Source organism: Lemur catta, chromosome 1, assembly GCF_020740605.2.
Source record: "Lemur catta isolate mLemCat1 chromosome 1, mLemCat1.pri, whole genome shotgun sequence".
NCBI classification, from domain to species: Eukaryota; Metazoa; Chordata; class Mammalia; order Primates; family Lemuridae; genus Lemur; species Lemur catta.
Window position 1 is genome coordinate 25,615,487 of NC_059128.1, and position 15,385 is coordinate 25,630,871.

Consider the following 15,385-nt stretch of genomic DNA (forward strand, 5'->3'; position numbering starts at 1 on the left):
CAGGGCCGGTGTCTGCTACTCAACCTGGAGTTGGGCCCAATGTACAGAAATAGACTGGCCCACCCTGCTGGAAGAGAGATGGTTACTACTTCACTTTTTGCATTGAGCATCTCTTCTGGGGCTCTGCAGTTTGGGATTAATAATTTCTGCTTCTTCTGTTTTTTCCTGTAATCATTTCTGCTCCACGTGTTTCCTCATTTATGCTAGGGGGCAGGGAGCGGCACGGGGGTCTTACCTGTGCTTTAATGTCTGGCTGAGCCATAGCTGTCCCTTCCAACTCCTGAGCTTAGCAGCCTGGTCACTTGGTTGCCAAGTGACCTTTCTTAAAGGGCTGTCTGTAGCATTAATGGTGCTGTTTCCCAACCCCAGGCCCATAGCTCATGGTGGAACAGGGATTTGAACTTGGTCTGCTGAGTCCTGGTCCTGACCGGGACTTCCCCAGGGTCATTCACTCCTCAGCGTTGCTTGGTGTCCCCTTCGCCCCACCCCTCATCCCCTTAGTCCTGTCTTTCCCAACCTGGCATGGCCTCCTCATCTAATACACAAGAGACTGTTCTTTAGTGTTTACTATCAAAGTACAAGAAAGAGGACAGTAGTGATGGCATTGCTATGACCTAAGCCAACCACAGGTCAAACTCACTGTGATCCCCAGTATTTTGATTGATTCATTGATCTAGCTGTCCATCCATGAGTTCAATAAGCACTTACTGAGCATCTACGTGCACCAGACACTGTGGAAGGTGCCTGGGTGACAAAGATGACCAAGACAGGGCCCCTGTCCTCAAAGCTCCCCATCAGGAGCTTGGTTCTCACCTCATTGCATCCTCCCAGGAAGGCTGTGGTCCTCAGAGCACACTGCTGCCCCCTCAGCCCCAGGCACACGTGGGCCTGCGGAGACACTTGTAAACTCAGCACGGGAGACAAGCAGCTGCACCCTCATTTCCTGCTCTCAGGTTCTGCACATGAGGGTGGGGAGTCACGGGTCTCATCAAACAGATAACATGAGGAGATGCCGAAACGTTCCTCCTAAAGTTCTTGTGGACGTTTTCAGGGATCCAAACTTCCAGATGAAGACATGGGCCAGGCCCGTCTGCGTGCATGTGGCCGGCCACACCTCTCCACCCACTGCCCTCCGTCCATGCTTTCCCCTCCCACTGACCACCTAGCCATCCCCATGTGCCATGTCTGTTGCAGCGGACAAGGCCATCTCCATGCTGCAGGGACTGTGCTACCGGTCGCTGGGGCCTGGCACCTGTGCCCTGCCTTTGGCCCAGCGGATCACCAAGCAGATCTGCTGCTGCAGCCGTGTGGGCAAAGCTTGGGGCAGCAAGTGTGAGAAATGCCCCCTGCCTGGCACAGGTAACCCCCTGCCCCCATCCCCGCTCTGACCACCAAGGGGCTTCTTCAAAGCCAGCGGCCATATTCCCCAGCCTGGGTAGACCTCCCTCAAGCCCGAAGACTCAGTCTTCCCTCCTTGTTGAAGTGCTCATCCCAGCCTGGGGCTCCCTCCCTCCCTGCTGCCACAATTGTCTCCCAAAGGGAGGGAAAGGAGGGCCCTGGTTTCCTGCAGGAGTAGCATTTCTCAGCTTGTCCTCTGGCTGTTGGCATTGCAGAGGCCTTCAGGGAGATCTGCCCCGCTGGCCATGGCTACACCTACTCGAGCTCAGACATCCGCCTGTCCATGAGGAAAGCCGAGGAGGAGGAACTGGCCAGGCCCCTGCGGGAGCAGGGGCAGAAGAGCACTGGGACGCTGCCTGGGCCAGCAGAGAGGCAGCCACTCCGGGCGGCCACAGACTCCTGGCTTGAGGCCGGGACCACCCCTGACAAGGGTATCTGAGCTGGGGAGATGCCTGAGGGATTTCCCTTTCCCCTGTGTTTACAGCACCTCAAAGAGGCACAGGCGTTTATCCTGGGTCCCTGGGGACCCCATCTCTGGGGCATAAGGAAAGGGAGCTAGGAGCAGCAGCACCCAGCCCTGGGAACCTTCTGTCATGGCCTGGCATGACAGGAAGACCTCACCTCCTCTCCCGTATGGGGTCAAGAGGTGCCCATATCCTGAGAGCTGCTTGTAGAAGGGAGAGAGGGTGGCTGCAGCGCCCACCCACTGATCAGGCCTCTGCACGCTCTGCCCTGGCCACACAGCTTCTGGGGCTGGTACTTGCTGCAGGGCTGAAGAGCTGGCCATGGGTCCTGGGGAGGCCGTGTGCTTCACATCCCCGGCTCTGGCCCCGGAATCAGAGTGCTCACTCCAGCGCAGCTGCCTCCGAACAAGGAGGCACAGGGCTGGAGAGAGACTAGGCTGGAGGCTCTCCTGGCAGGTGCCTTGGAAAACGGTGGCGAAGTCATGACCCAGTTACTGGTAACACTGCGTGCAGGAGGCCTGGGGCGTATTAGGGCCAGGCAAACTATGCGATTCCTAAAATTGCTCCATGAATCTGGCATACACAGGAAATGGGGACAGAGCCCCAGTTGTCATGGACACTGGACACTGGCCAAGCCAGGAGCATCTCGACCCTTTCCTGGAACTACTCCCCTGGCCTGTAGCCCAGGGCAGGGGGCTAAGTGACTCAGTGTGGCTGGGAGGCATCGGGGGAGGAGGCTGCCGTGCAAGGAGGTGGGCTACAGGGTCGATAGGGTGGACTGTCACTGCAGGCCTTAAAGGAAAGCAGGGGTTTCCTATCACCAAGCAAGGGGCCGAGCTGAGCTATCTTCAGGCCCTCCAGACTGGGATTCTGTGGTGGCCAGTCCCAGTCCCCACAGGGGGGTGATGGGGCAGAGACAGGTAAGAAGAGCCCACGCTGTTGCTGCTGCTGACCCTGCTGGGGACACAATCGGAGGGGTGCAGACTGTGGAGCTTCCCAGGCCATAGGTGGAGGGGAGAAGGCAGACAGACCCTCCTCCCTGAGCTCACGCTGTCACCTTTCCCTTCCCAGGTGACTCTCAGGCTGGCCAGGTGAGTGAGTCCTCCCTTTAGGGAGCTGGGCAAGGGTGGCAAAGAGTGGGCCCTGGTGGCCACTGAGGCCCCAGGGCAGTGCCCCATGAAGGGGAAAGGAGAGAAAGATGAGTATCTGTCGGATTGTACTTGGAGAGATGACAAACTGGGAGGGTAGAGCCAAAGACCCAATTTTACCCTAAAGGAAGTAATTAAAACAAGTGTTTACGGAGCAGCCACTGTGCAAGCTTTCTGTTCGGGATGGGCTGAGCCCCTTCAGAAAGGAAGTAGGAGCATGTCCTGTTAGTCCTGGCTGTCACTCAAGCTTTAACACTACAGATGGGGTTTAGAGTTTGTTTCAGTTCATTCCGGATCTGGCACTTTCTGAGCCAGTTTAGGTTAAACGTCAAGGCCCCCTCTGTGAGTGGCATATGGGGAAGTAGAGGCACAGCTGGGAATAGCCTCAAACCACGTCACTGAGAAAGGGGCAGCCGACTCCTTTCTCTGTGCCCAGAATTCCCCTGTGAGGAACTGGGTGTCCTCCTAGAACAGCATTCCGGAAGACTGCGTCCTTCACTGTCTGCCAGTCCCTGCCCTGTCCCCTGCCCCTCTAACCTGAGTACCTGACTGTCCCCAAATACAGTTTCCCCAGCGGGCTTGTTCTTTCTCTGGAACACCACGTGCCGTCCTCCCGGGCAAAACCTCTAATCCCGTGTCCTTACAGACTCAGCCATGCTCCGGGGCCTCTTTCATCCTCTGCCCATTCTCTCCTCCTGTTCCCCACCTCTTCACTACCTCCATCCACGGGCTGTGTTGAGGGACACAGGTGTGGCCCTGGGTCCTGGCCCTGTGGCCCTGGGCACTCTAGTTACCTTCTGAAGCTTTGGCTACTCTGAGACATGGGATTGCATCCTTGGTACCATACCTGCTGATTTCCGCCATAGGCCCAGCACCGGGCTGGCGCAGTGCAGACACGAGCTCATTAAATCATTTCAACCTACTACGCTGAGCTAGTTGAGAAGATTAATTAAGACAGTGGATGTAAAGTGCCTAGCAGAGTTCCCCGGCATACAGTAAGAACTCAATACCTGGAAGAATGAAAAAGTGAATAAGTGAGTTGGACAGGAAGCCTGGAGGTCGGGGGAGTGTGGGGGAAGGAAGCACATCACAGGGGTGACAGAGGAGCCAAAAGTGACCCCCTGTTTCTGTGCAGGTCACCTCCAGTGTCACCCATGTACCTGCCGGGGTCCCAGGTGAGTCCCTCCTCCTAGCAGCTCCCCGGGGAAAGAGGAGGGAGGATGACCTTAATCTAGTAGTGGAGTTGCTGTACGTGAGCTGGCCCGTTCAGAGGACGTCATGAACGGCGCGGCACGTGAACGCTCACACCTCAGGTGCAGGAAGGTCAGTGAGAGACCCTGTGATGCCTGGAAATGTTTCCCAGCCACAGAACTCTTTCTGAATGTCATGGTGCCACTCGGCACATACATCAGACCAAAGAGGAAGCACTTGCTGAAACAGGCGGCTGGCTGGGTCCCTAGAGCTCTGTCACCCAAAACTGTTAGGGCTCTGCAGAGCCCAGCTTGCCAGTCGCCAGTGTTGGGTTCAGAAATCAGAAGGCTGAGCTTCTGCTTCTCCCACCATAAAATGGACACCGATGCCCGTCTTGCTGCCTCTCAAGGCAAATAAGTGGTTGATGGTTGTGGTGGAGCCCCGCAGGCTGTGCCATGCTTTGCAAACAGAGGGGAGAGATGCTGAAGTGGAAATCAGGAGACCTGGGCTCCAGCTCCACCTCCAGCAAGCTGGCTGGCCCTGGGCAAGCGGCCACTTGTGCGAGCCTCAGTCTCCTCTCCTGTGAAATGGCAGGTTAGACTGGATGCGCTCCAAGGCCCTGAGAGATCTCAGACTCTCTAACAATGTGGGGCCAGGTCAAATTTCAAGAGACTAGGAAGTGCAGGGGTGACCCAGCCTAGGCTCCCCCTACCCCTTGTTCTTGGGAGTCAGAACAGCAGGGAGGAGGGAAGGGTCACTGCCAGCCAAGGGGCTGTGGGCTCACCTCTTCCCCTCTCCCCTCCGCAGGGGATGCCATAGGAAGACCAACACCACCACTGCCTGAACAGGGGACTCCGGAGATCCAGGAAGAAGAGCAAGTGACCCCCTCCACCAATGTGCTGGTGACCCCGAGCCCCCCAGGTAGCTGCAGCCGGCCCTTTAGGGCTCCCTGCACTCTCCCTTGTGAGGTGTGGCTGTCCCGAGCTGACTCCAGGGCAGGGGCATGAGTGGAACCCCTCCCTCACCTCTCCACCCAGATCACCTCCCAGGCTCTGCGCCCTGGTCTCCTCCTATGAAGAGCACCAGGTCCCCTCAGTGAAAACAGGAGCCCTGTCTGGAGCACTGCTCAAGCCCAGGGAGGGGAAGAGAAGGGATGCTTTGCAGAGGGTCTTACACGGAGGCCTCTGGGGAAGCCAGGGGCCTTCCAGGAGAATACAGGGCCTGCTCTCCAGGAAAGGGAGCACGTGGAGTGAGAGCCTCTGAGTCCGGCTCTTGCAGGCTGTTTACCCTGAGTCAGCGGAGTACCCTGGCAGCAGGCAGCCTCCTGCCCACGGGGAGGGCTGACTTTCGGGAAGGAACACGGTTCTGTTTCTCAAGGTTGTTTCCCTGAGCCTGCATTCCTCTCCCTCTGGTCAGCTGCAATCGTGGGGGGGGAGGGGGCAGGCGTGGGGGAGATCCCTGGCAAATCCACCTTGTTCTGGAATGTACCCTCCTTAAAGGCTCATTGTCTGGGGACTTGGTTCCAGAGAAGCAAGGCTGGTGCTGTCGTCGCTGCTGCTCCCGGTGCACATGTGTGCCCTCTCCAGGGGCTCACTGGTCTCTTAACCTCACCACTGAGATCCACAGATCCAAGTCACCTTGAGTGGGAGGTGGGGGGGGGGGTGCTGACACAAACTTGGAGCCAGGCCAGGGGAGAGGGCAACCTTGCACACAGGCCAATGTGCACATGCAGTTCTGTCCAATCCAGCCCGTACTGCTAAGCCCCACCGTGTACCCACACAGGCCTCTTCCCAACCCATTCCCGTGGGTCCTCAGGGTTCTCTCAGAGCTGCAGGGGAGGGCAGGGAGCCCTGGGTGTGTGGGCTTCAGGCTAAGACCTCGGGGCAGACACAGAGGCTAAAAGCATCATTTATTCATCCATCCATCCATTCATTCATTCGTTCATTCAGCATGTGTGCCAGATAATTTTCTAGTATTAAGGATACAATTCAAAAAGCTAGAGTCTCTGCCACCTACGTAGCCAACTGGGTCCCAGTGAGTCTGCCTCCAAACTGTTTCTCAATTTAGTGCCTATCCCCCCACTTTTCACCCCATTGCCACCACTTAAGGCAGACCCTCATTAAACTATTTCGACAGGTTCTAGGGGTCCCTGTGCCTCCCGTACAGTTTATCCATGGTCTTGCTGCCTGGGTGGCCTTTCTGAGATGGGTCCAATCCACCCCCACCTTCTGTGACCCCGTTGCTTACAGGCCAGTCGCAATGTGGAATTCAAGGCCCTGCTCAGTGGGCCCCAGCCCCCCTCTCTCTTTTTCCCCTGCAACCTCCTCCCCAGCTCTGCTCTCTGTCCCGGGGATCCCGGGCAGGAGTTGCAGGCAGGGGCACTGGGCACAGGGTGGGGGCCAGGCCCATATTCAGAGTGAGGCCAGGCTGGAGGCCTCAGCAGGGAGGCTGCGTACTGGATATACAGTTCCTAGAACCTATTAGGTCTTGGCTGGGGGATGCCCTCCTGTGAGCCCCAGATGGAGTCTATGTGAGGCCATGCTGTGCATGGATATGGGAGGGCCTGGCTAAAGTTGCTCTCCTGAGACCCCTGTACCCTGGCCCCTGCACACCCTACCCTGCTCCACTGCCTTCATCCACCCACTCCCTGCCACAACCTCTGCTTGGCTCTGTCTCCCACAGGCATTGATAGATGTGCTGCTGGAGCCGCCAACGTCTGTGGCCCTGGAACCTGCGTGAACCTCCCAGATGGATACAGATGTATCTGTGGCCCTGGCTACCAGCTGCACCCCAGCCAGGCCTACTGCACAGGTAGGCACTTGGGCCTCCTGGGCTTACTTGGTGGCTGGGGTGGATGGGGGCAGGAGCTGGGGAACTCAGCCAAAAGTCCCAGGCAGTAGAAGATCCAAGCAGTGCTGGTTGGTTGATACGTTTAGGAGGAGCATGACTAGTCACTGTGGACAAAGCTAACCTCGACCTTCAGGGGAAAGCCAGTCTCTCTGAGCCCCATCCGATGAGTCTCCAGGACTCCAGGAGGGTAGGAAACCACCTCACGGCACCCTGACCAGTGCCTGGCAGCCCTTTGCTCTCAGATCAGCCCACCCCTCAACGTGGCCATTTTGCTGCCTGCAGAATGGACCAAGGTCTGCCCCAGTTGAAAATGTCTCTGCCAGGGCCATCCCTGGGGGAGAGGTTTGGGGCCAAGATAAATCATCAAGTGTGGGCCTCATTCCTCCCCACTCAATATTTTTATACAAAGGAGAAACATCCACTGTGGTTTTAAAGGAGAAAGGAAGTGATGACTGGGCCACTGGGGGAAAGGGACCAGGAACAGGGAGGAGGTGCTGGAAGTCAGCCAGGCCCTGAGTGCCGGAGTGGGCCCGATGGGCCGACTTTGTGGCTTCTAGCCTTAGAGATTTTCATCTCCCTGGCCTCCTCTGCCCCCTCACCCCTTCCTTGCCACACAGCAGCATCCGCTGCCCAGCCCCTAGTGTGGGCAGTTGCTGGCAGGTGCCCAGAGAAAGGCCCTGCTGGCCTCCCTGACCTCCCTCCCTGCCTTCCTCTGGACAGATGACAACGAGTGTCTGAGGGACCCCTGCAAGGGAAAAGGGCGCTGTGTCAACCGTGTGGGCTCCTACTCCTGCTTCTGCTACCCTGGCTACACGCTGGCCACCTCGGGGGCCACACAGGAGTGCCAAGGTAAGCCACGTCTGCCTGGCCCTGGGATAGGCACAGGAGAATGCATCCTGGCTGGGCCCCACAGTCTCGTGGGGCTGGAAGAGGAACCAGGCATTCTCAGCCCCCAGCCACAGTGTCGCAGAATGGGAATGCGAGAGCTGTGGGAAGAGAGACCCAGACTTTGGCCTGGGCCTGGGAGGAGCCTGACCCTGTGCCAGGAGCAAAGGAGGGATAGACATCCAAAGGGCAGCAACATTTGCAAAGGCCCCAAGGAATTGCGGCTGGAGCCAAGAGTGTGAGGGGGCCGGAGGACGTGGCTGGAGATGGGAACTGAGAGCCTGGTCCCCAAACTCTAAGTGACAAGTAGCTGCTTTTATTTGGGGGAAGGAGGGTGACCCATGAGGATGAGCTGAGGCTGTTGGCAGGCTGGGGAGTAGGTGTGCCTTTGAGAGAGGAGCACAGGTCCCCAGCTGCTTAGAGACACCTACAAGGCTTTGAGCTTTCCTGGGAAGGCCTGGCCCACTGCTAGGGGACCCTTCATAAACATGCTTCCAATGCAAACCCTTTAATAATACAGAGCACTCCACATATATTTTTATGAGTAAGTTCACAAAGAGTACAATGCGGCGCTTTCCAAGCAGTGCCTTGAGATTCATAACCCAGTTGGAAATCCTTCTCTTGGAGAATGGCCCCGCCTGTTCTTGGGGCTCACAGTGCTGGTTCTGGACAGGGCATCCCAACAGGCACTCACAGGCCCCCCGGGGAGGCCAAGGAAGCTCTGTGTCTTCCCACTGTCAGGGTCCCCTTGGGTTCTAATCCCCTAATGATCTGGTCTGCAGAAACCAAAGCTATCCAGGTCCTCACTTGATTATGGGGGGAAGAAACATGGGGGAGACAGGCCACCTGACTTAATGGAAGAGTGGGAAGATTGTACACATCATTCACTGAGCACTCAAGTGTTGAGCACCTATGTGCCAGGCACTGTGCCAGGCTCTGAGGGTGTGAGATGAATCAGGCATGAGCAGCAACACTGTAGGATCCAGATGAGGAAGCAACTGGTTCTGTGTGAGAGAATCTGGGAAGGTTTCCCTGAGGAGGGTGCTTGAGCTGTGGCTGAATAATAACAGCTACCATTTAATGAGCACTTACTATATGCCAGCCCTGTCCCAAGCACTTTAGCATATGAAGCTCATCATCCCAACTCCATGCAGTAGAAATGCTTATCCCCCTTTTGTGGTTGAGCAAACTGGGGCTCAGAGAGATGAAGTGAAATAACCCAGGGACTCACACCTCGTGGTGGCAGAGCTGGGAAGAGAATCAAATCACTCTGGTTCCAGTGCATGGTTTGCTTCCAACAACACATTCCCTTACCATGGGGTATTGGACACCACATGACTAGGAATGGAGGGAACAGAGGATATGCCAGGGAACGAGAACCATTTCTGCAGATACCCAAGTCGTGAACAGGCCTGGCATGCTCTGGGAATAACGACAGATTGAGTATGGCTGGAGCAGGGGTACCTGGAGAAAGTAGCAGGAATCGAGGCCAGTTTGTGAAGTGTCTCTAGTGCCAGGCTGAAGTGCTTGGATTCCGTCCCACAGGCAGTGGCAGCCAGTAGGGGTTTGTGAGCTGAAGGGTGGTGATTCGGTCAGCTGGCTTTCAGGGAGGTGACTCAGGCGGCAGTGCTCAAAGCAGGCAGGAGGAGCCAGGGGAGAAGCTGAGGGCAGGGGACTTCTCCAGACTCCAGCTGCCTAGGTGGGTATTGTGGCCAGAGGCATTGCTCTTTGCAGACCTAGCCCGGGGAGCTGGGCCAGGATGAGCAGTGGCTGCTGCAGGGAATGGTTTCACCAGGACTGGCCCGAACAAGGGGTTCTGCCACGTGCCAGCCTGGGTGACTGGGATGTCTCTGCCAACCCCAACAGCTGGAGGTCAGCTGTAAGTGCCGTTCCCCGTGGGGCTTGGCTGCCACTTGAAGAGGACTTATCCAGGATAACACCCACTTTCTAAAGTCTGCCAGTCTCGTAATGTGATATCTCATTATTTCAATGATTTAATATTTTTAGTTATTTAAATAATTTATATAATTAACATAATTAGTTTATATTATGTAAATTAATATAAATGTAAATAATTTACATACTAAATATCTAAGTAAATATTTACTAGTAAGTGCAAGTGTCTCTTTGTGCATTAGCCTATGGGTTTCCTCGTCTGTAGATTGCTTGTTCCTGTCTTTTGCTCAGTTTCCCAACGGTGGCTGCTGTTTTTTCATGTGGCTTCTTAGGAGTCCCTTATATATTCCAGGTACTAGGATGGGTTTAGATTGCACCTCTCCCATTTTCTTCCTCTCTCCATTAACCTTATCCACATGTCCTTCTTTGAACAGAAATCGTTAATTTTGATGTGATGAAATTCACTTTTTAGCCTTATTTTTTATGTTTTGGGAGCTTTATTTAAGAAGTCCCTCCCTACCCTTAAGTCACAGAGATGTTCCCCTACACTTTCTTATATTAAGGTTATAGTTTTGCCTTTTATGGTATACTTTAATCCATCTGGAATTCATCTTTGCATGGAGGTTAAGAACCCGGGTTTTTCCATTTCCGTTTCCATTTTTCTCCATAGAATGAGTCAGTTTTCCCAGCACCATCTATCAGGCAGTCGTCCTGGCCCTGCAGGTTAATGAGCTCTTCACCAAGTTCCCACACATGGCTCTGCCCACAGGTTCCCTTTCCTCTTCCACTGGGATTAGATCTTCTCGAAGCGAGCATCAGTTCTTTCAGAATCGCCTGAGGAGTTACAACAATGCAGGCTCCTGGGCCCGCCCTGCACTGCTGGGCCAGAATCGCTGGAGGCCTAAGAGTGTGCATTTTGCACCTTTGCCAGTGACTCTGCCATGGACGGGAGTTTTATGACGTATTGCTCAGATGAATACACCATCCATGAACAAATGATTGTTATTCGATTCCTTTGATAAGCACTTATTGGGGTTCTGTGATGGGCACCAGAGACACTGGGATAACGAGGCATGTTCCCAGCAGCGAGGGAGAAGCAAGGGAGTGAATGGACAGTCACACTAAGGTCTGGGCTCTAAGGAACCTTGGGAGGGGGCACCTGGGTTGGAGGGGCGAGGTCAGCCTCATGGAGAGACGAGTGGGAAAAAGTCATGCTGGTGGGTAGGAAGCCACTCCAGGCAAGGGGACGGCACAGGCAGAAGCTCAGAAGCAGGTCCTGTGTGGCCGAGCTGAGGAGCAGTGTGGGAGGCAGGAAATGAGGTGAGAGAAGCAGGCCCGGACCAGGTCATGAAAGATCCTACATGCCAGGCTGAGCAACATTGATTTTATGGACTAGGTTTAAAGCTAGAATAATAATAATAGCTAACATTTCTTTTGTGTTTGCCTGGTGCCAGGCAGGCACTGTGCTAAGCTCTTCACCTGGATTATCTCATTTAATCTGCACAAAGACTCTGTGAAGTGTTTCAACCAGCCCCGGCTTGGTAGTGGCGGGGGTAGCTCAAAGGTGAGGCCTCGATTAATTTGACTGTGGGGCAGGGAATGGGGAGTGGCCACAAGACCCATAGTTGATACATTAAAGCAGTTCTTGAAATGGGCGTAGGAATCTGGTGGCCATCAAGGTGAAGAGAGACACTCCAAGTAGAGGCATTTGTGTGAACAAAGTCTTGGCGGTTGGACCAGTGAAATCTGCTATAGCAAGGCTATAGCACGTGGGCACAAGGGCACAAGGGCACATGCAAAGCAGCAAATACAGCAAGGCTGGGCCCAGGTGGCAAGGGCTCCATGAGCCAGGCTGCAAGCAGGACTGGAGGTGGTGGGGAGCCCTGGTAGGGGTTAAGCAGGAGAGTGGCATGGCCAAGGTTGGGCTTTAGAGCCACCATGGGACACCAGTATGCTTTGGAACAATGACATAAACCACACCCTGCAAATCCAGGGCTGCCTAAAGTACTCTTTCTCACTGGCTGCTTAACTCCTAACCTTTGAGGAGGTCCTTAAGAAGAACTCTAGGAACAGACCAAGTAGGATGTATTGGAGCCAGGTGGGGACTTTCCTGGCCTCCTCATGTCAGCGGCCTCCAAATGGAGGTTTTTCCAACTTTTTGGTGATCGTCAGGAAAAGAATTTCAGGGGAGCACCACTAAGCCAAGTAAGCAATAGCTTTTTATTGTAAGTGAAAGTACACTCTGAGCGGGGAGAGTGGGCAGGCTCGAAAGAGAGCAGCTACCCGGGAGGAAGTGGTTTTCAGTCTTCTGAAGTCTTACTAATTGAGGGAATGAATATTCACAATCAAGGGGTTGGCTTTTACTGAGAATTTGAGTAGGAATTCCTAGAATTGGGTTCCCTCCCATTTTCATACTTTATATCATTGTCTCAGAACTGTCATGGTGATTTCAAGGGTAGAGAAATTCTACAACCACAAAGTAAAAGATATTGTAATTAGCCAAAGTTCATGTCAGGTGGTGGAGACAGCTGACAAGCTGGTTGAAGTCAGTTCTTGTCTGCAATTATCAGCCCCTCTAGTTAGCTTCTGCCTGAGGGTTGTTTACTTAACACCTGCCCCCACTCTGCAAGCCCCTGCATCTGGGATCAACCGCTTCTCCTGGTCTCCTACTCTAACACGCAGACCATGCCATATGGACTGCCACCTGGCCTCAAGACCAGCCCTTGCATCGGGGTGAGGAGACACTGAGAGGCCCCCCATGAGCTCCAGAGTTGCCTCTCTGGGAGAAAGGCACTCAGGGTTTATCAGGGGACTGAGCTAGATCAGTCTCACACCTGGCTGAGAACCCGTCCAGCCAGTGTGGCTGCAGGAAGGACGCCATTCCTGCCTGGGCCTCAGCATGGGTGCTCTTGTCCTCAGCCACTGAAAAGATGCCCCAGGACCCCCTCCAGGGCCGGCTGTGACTCGGGGCTTTTCTGTGTGTTCACAGATGTAGACGAGTGTGAGCAGCCAAGGGTGTGCAGCGGGGGGCAGTGCACCAACACTGAGGGCTCGTACCACTGCGAATGTGATCAGGGCTACATCATGGTCAGACAAGGACAATGCCAAGGTAAGGAATGGGAGGAAGGGAGGCAGCCTGCACCCCACCATCTCCTGGGCCCTGCCCACCATGAACTCCCCTTTGAGACCACCCTATGGATAGAGACATGTGTACAAATTCCTGAGCCCTCCCATCCCCTCAATGAAATTTGGCATCCCATCTGCCCCCTGCAGTGGAGGAGTACAAATACCGTTGTCTACATGATACCTTGGGAACATCTCCCGTGTATACTCCTGCCCTCTTACCTTGAAAAATGTGCTCTTCGCACGTGGCAGAGGAAGAGTCAGTCTGTCTGGGAGCCTTGGCCTTCTTGCTGAAGCTTGTTAGACTGGCAGCCCCTGAGGCTGGACCATATCCTTAGACAACACAGGCATGCACACCTGACAAGCACCCAACAGTGCTAGCTGAACGAATGAAGGGAGGAAGGAATGTGAGATCCCAGATCCTTGTCCCTTTCCCAGATACAGCCAAAGGCACTGTGACATTGCTAACTGGTGTCCTCACAGACCCTCCCTGCCAGCTCTGAAAACCTCCTCGTGGCTTTGCCACCATCACCACCCTGAGAGGCTGGGAAGTCTCAGGCTTGCAGGAGGCCTACATCCTGTGATCTTGAGATGGGCTGAGACAGGAATAAATGAGGGTAAATTAAGGCTCTCTGGGAAAACCCTGCCCTGGGTTGGGCTTAGGCTCAGACTCCTCCCAGCCTCCAGGTTTCCCTGGCCAGGACTTGCCTGGTTTCAGATGGCCCTGGAGGTGAGGGAGGAGTTCGTGTACCTTGTGAAGGGACAGTCCCCCTTCCCAATGCCACCACCATGGGAGCAGAGTCCAGAGTCCTAGATGGTCTTAGCACAGGGGAGAGGGGCTGCAGGTGCAGGACAGGCAACTCTGCCCCCACCCTGGTGTGTCCCCTTCTCTTCTCAATGCCTCCTTCATGCTCTTCCCCTTTAAAACTCAGGCCTACACGTGACCAATGCCAGAACCCACCCCCTTTGTCTTCATTAGCACGGTGGGCACAGGACAGCCTGGCATCTCCCAGGAGGATGGAGAGTGCAGTCGCCCACCATTTGATAGATACCTGGTGGCTGTGCTAGGTCCTTGACAGATCACCTCGTTTAAGCACCACAACAACATTATGAATTTGACATTTAACTTGATTAAAAAGAAAAGCAAGACTAAAGGAAATGAACCAAGAAAATACCAGAACATTGAAAACATCAGATTTATATTAACCAGTCCGTGTTCGGGGCACAGGCTCTGGCACAGACAAGCCTGGGTTTGGCTCTTGCCTCAGTGTCTGAAAATGGAAACCGTAGTGCCCATCTTAGAGATTCTTGTGAGGACGGAATAAGCCAATATATGCAAAGTGCTAGGCCCCGTCTCTGGCACACATGGACCCTCAGTAACTAGGGGGAAATGTTACTATCAGAGAGCCGTTCTTTTTCACGTTCACACTCCCCTCACACCCCGGCCCACTCCTCTGGATCGTCCTCTTCCCTTCCCAGGGAAAAATTCTAGACACACACCTCATCTAGGAGGTCAGGCTGAGTTCCTGGCCCAGGGCAGACACTCTGAGTCTGTTGAAAGAAAGAATGATGTAGCCTGCACACTTCTCCAGGTTTCCATCAGTAACCACAAACCCGGCCCATCACCCTGCAAGCCCAGTCAACTTCCTTTCCTTCTTTCTTCTTTCTCCAACTGAAAAACCACTCTCTCCACTGAAACTCAAAGTCTCTGGTGAAAGACTCAGTGGTCTGGCCAGCAGCCCATCCAATGGTCTCCATGGCATTTCCGTCGTACCAGGACTCCCGGTTCCCACAGACGAGGGTAGATTCCCCTACAGGCTCCCAGGGCCTTTGCTGTGCCCCACCCATATCCAAGGTCACCTGAGCTTCTGGCCCCTGCCTGAGTGCCTTCCCCACCCCCGCTCCATGCTCCCACAAGGAACAGACGTGGGTGGCTTTGCATTTCCTCATTCAAGGGCTGACCCCTGGTAGGAGAAGCTCCAGGATCCTCCCAGTCGAGCTGGTCCTGCAAGTGACGGTTTCCATGGGTCCTTTGGGGTCTCTTCAGCAGCCTTATACCAAGAAGATGGTGCGTGAAGCTGGAGGCACATCGTCCCATTCTTGGGTCACCTAACAGTAGTTGAGTGCCAGCCACGGGCTGGGCACAGAGCAATAAATAAGACAGATAGCTCCTTCCCCCAGTGACCGGAGTATTAAAACCCACCAGACACACCATCATCTTAGATTAACGTTCAATCCCTACGCTAGTCAGAAACATCTGCACCTGGGGACTGGCTCCAGTCCAGGCACCAAGAGGTTGATGGAACAGCCTCAGGATATCTGGGGACAAAATCAACCATTCAGAATCTTCATCTGGCTCCTTTGGGTTGGTGTGGCTAATGGCTCAGTTGTGTCCACTTCCACTCAGGGGAGCCCTTCCCTGGCTCAGGT

The 15,385-nt window shown here is 54.5% G+C and overlaps 1 protein-coding gene across 6 annotated transcripts in view; it reads left to right on the top strand.

Moving 5' to 3' along the window:
• The window catches only part of LTBP2 (latent transforming growth factor beta binding protein 2), a 95,766-nt gene that overhangs the window by 65,071 nt on the left and 15,310 nt on the right, over nucleotides 1–15,385 (top strand). For all 6 annotated transcript variants that reach the window (XM_045563955.1, XM_045563963.1, XM_045563945.1 and 3 more), the window contains exons 11-18: nucleotides 1,195–1,359; nucleotides 1,614–1,829; nucleotides 2,934–2,953; nucleotides 4,146–4,185; nucleotides 5,009–5,122; nucleotides 6,884–7,012; nucleotides 7,772–7,900; nucleotides 12,822–12,941. In XM_045563955.1, coding sequence (XP_045419911.1) covers nucleotides 1,195–1,359; nucleotides 1,614–1,829; nucleotides 2,934–2,953; nucleotides 4,146–4,185; nucleotides 5,009–5,122; nucleotides 6,884–7,012; nucleotides 7,772–7,900; nucleotides 12,822–12,941 — 933 coding nt within the window. The remainder of the gene's footprint in view (nucleotides 1–1,194; nucleotides 1,360–1,613; nucleotides 1,830–2,933; nucleotides 2,954–4,145; nucleotides 4,186–5,008; nucleotides 5,123–6,883; nucleotides 7,013–7,771; nucleotides 7,901–12,821; nucleotides 12,942–15,385) is intronic.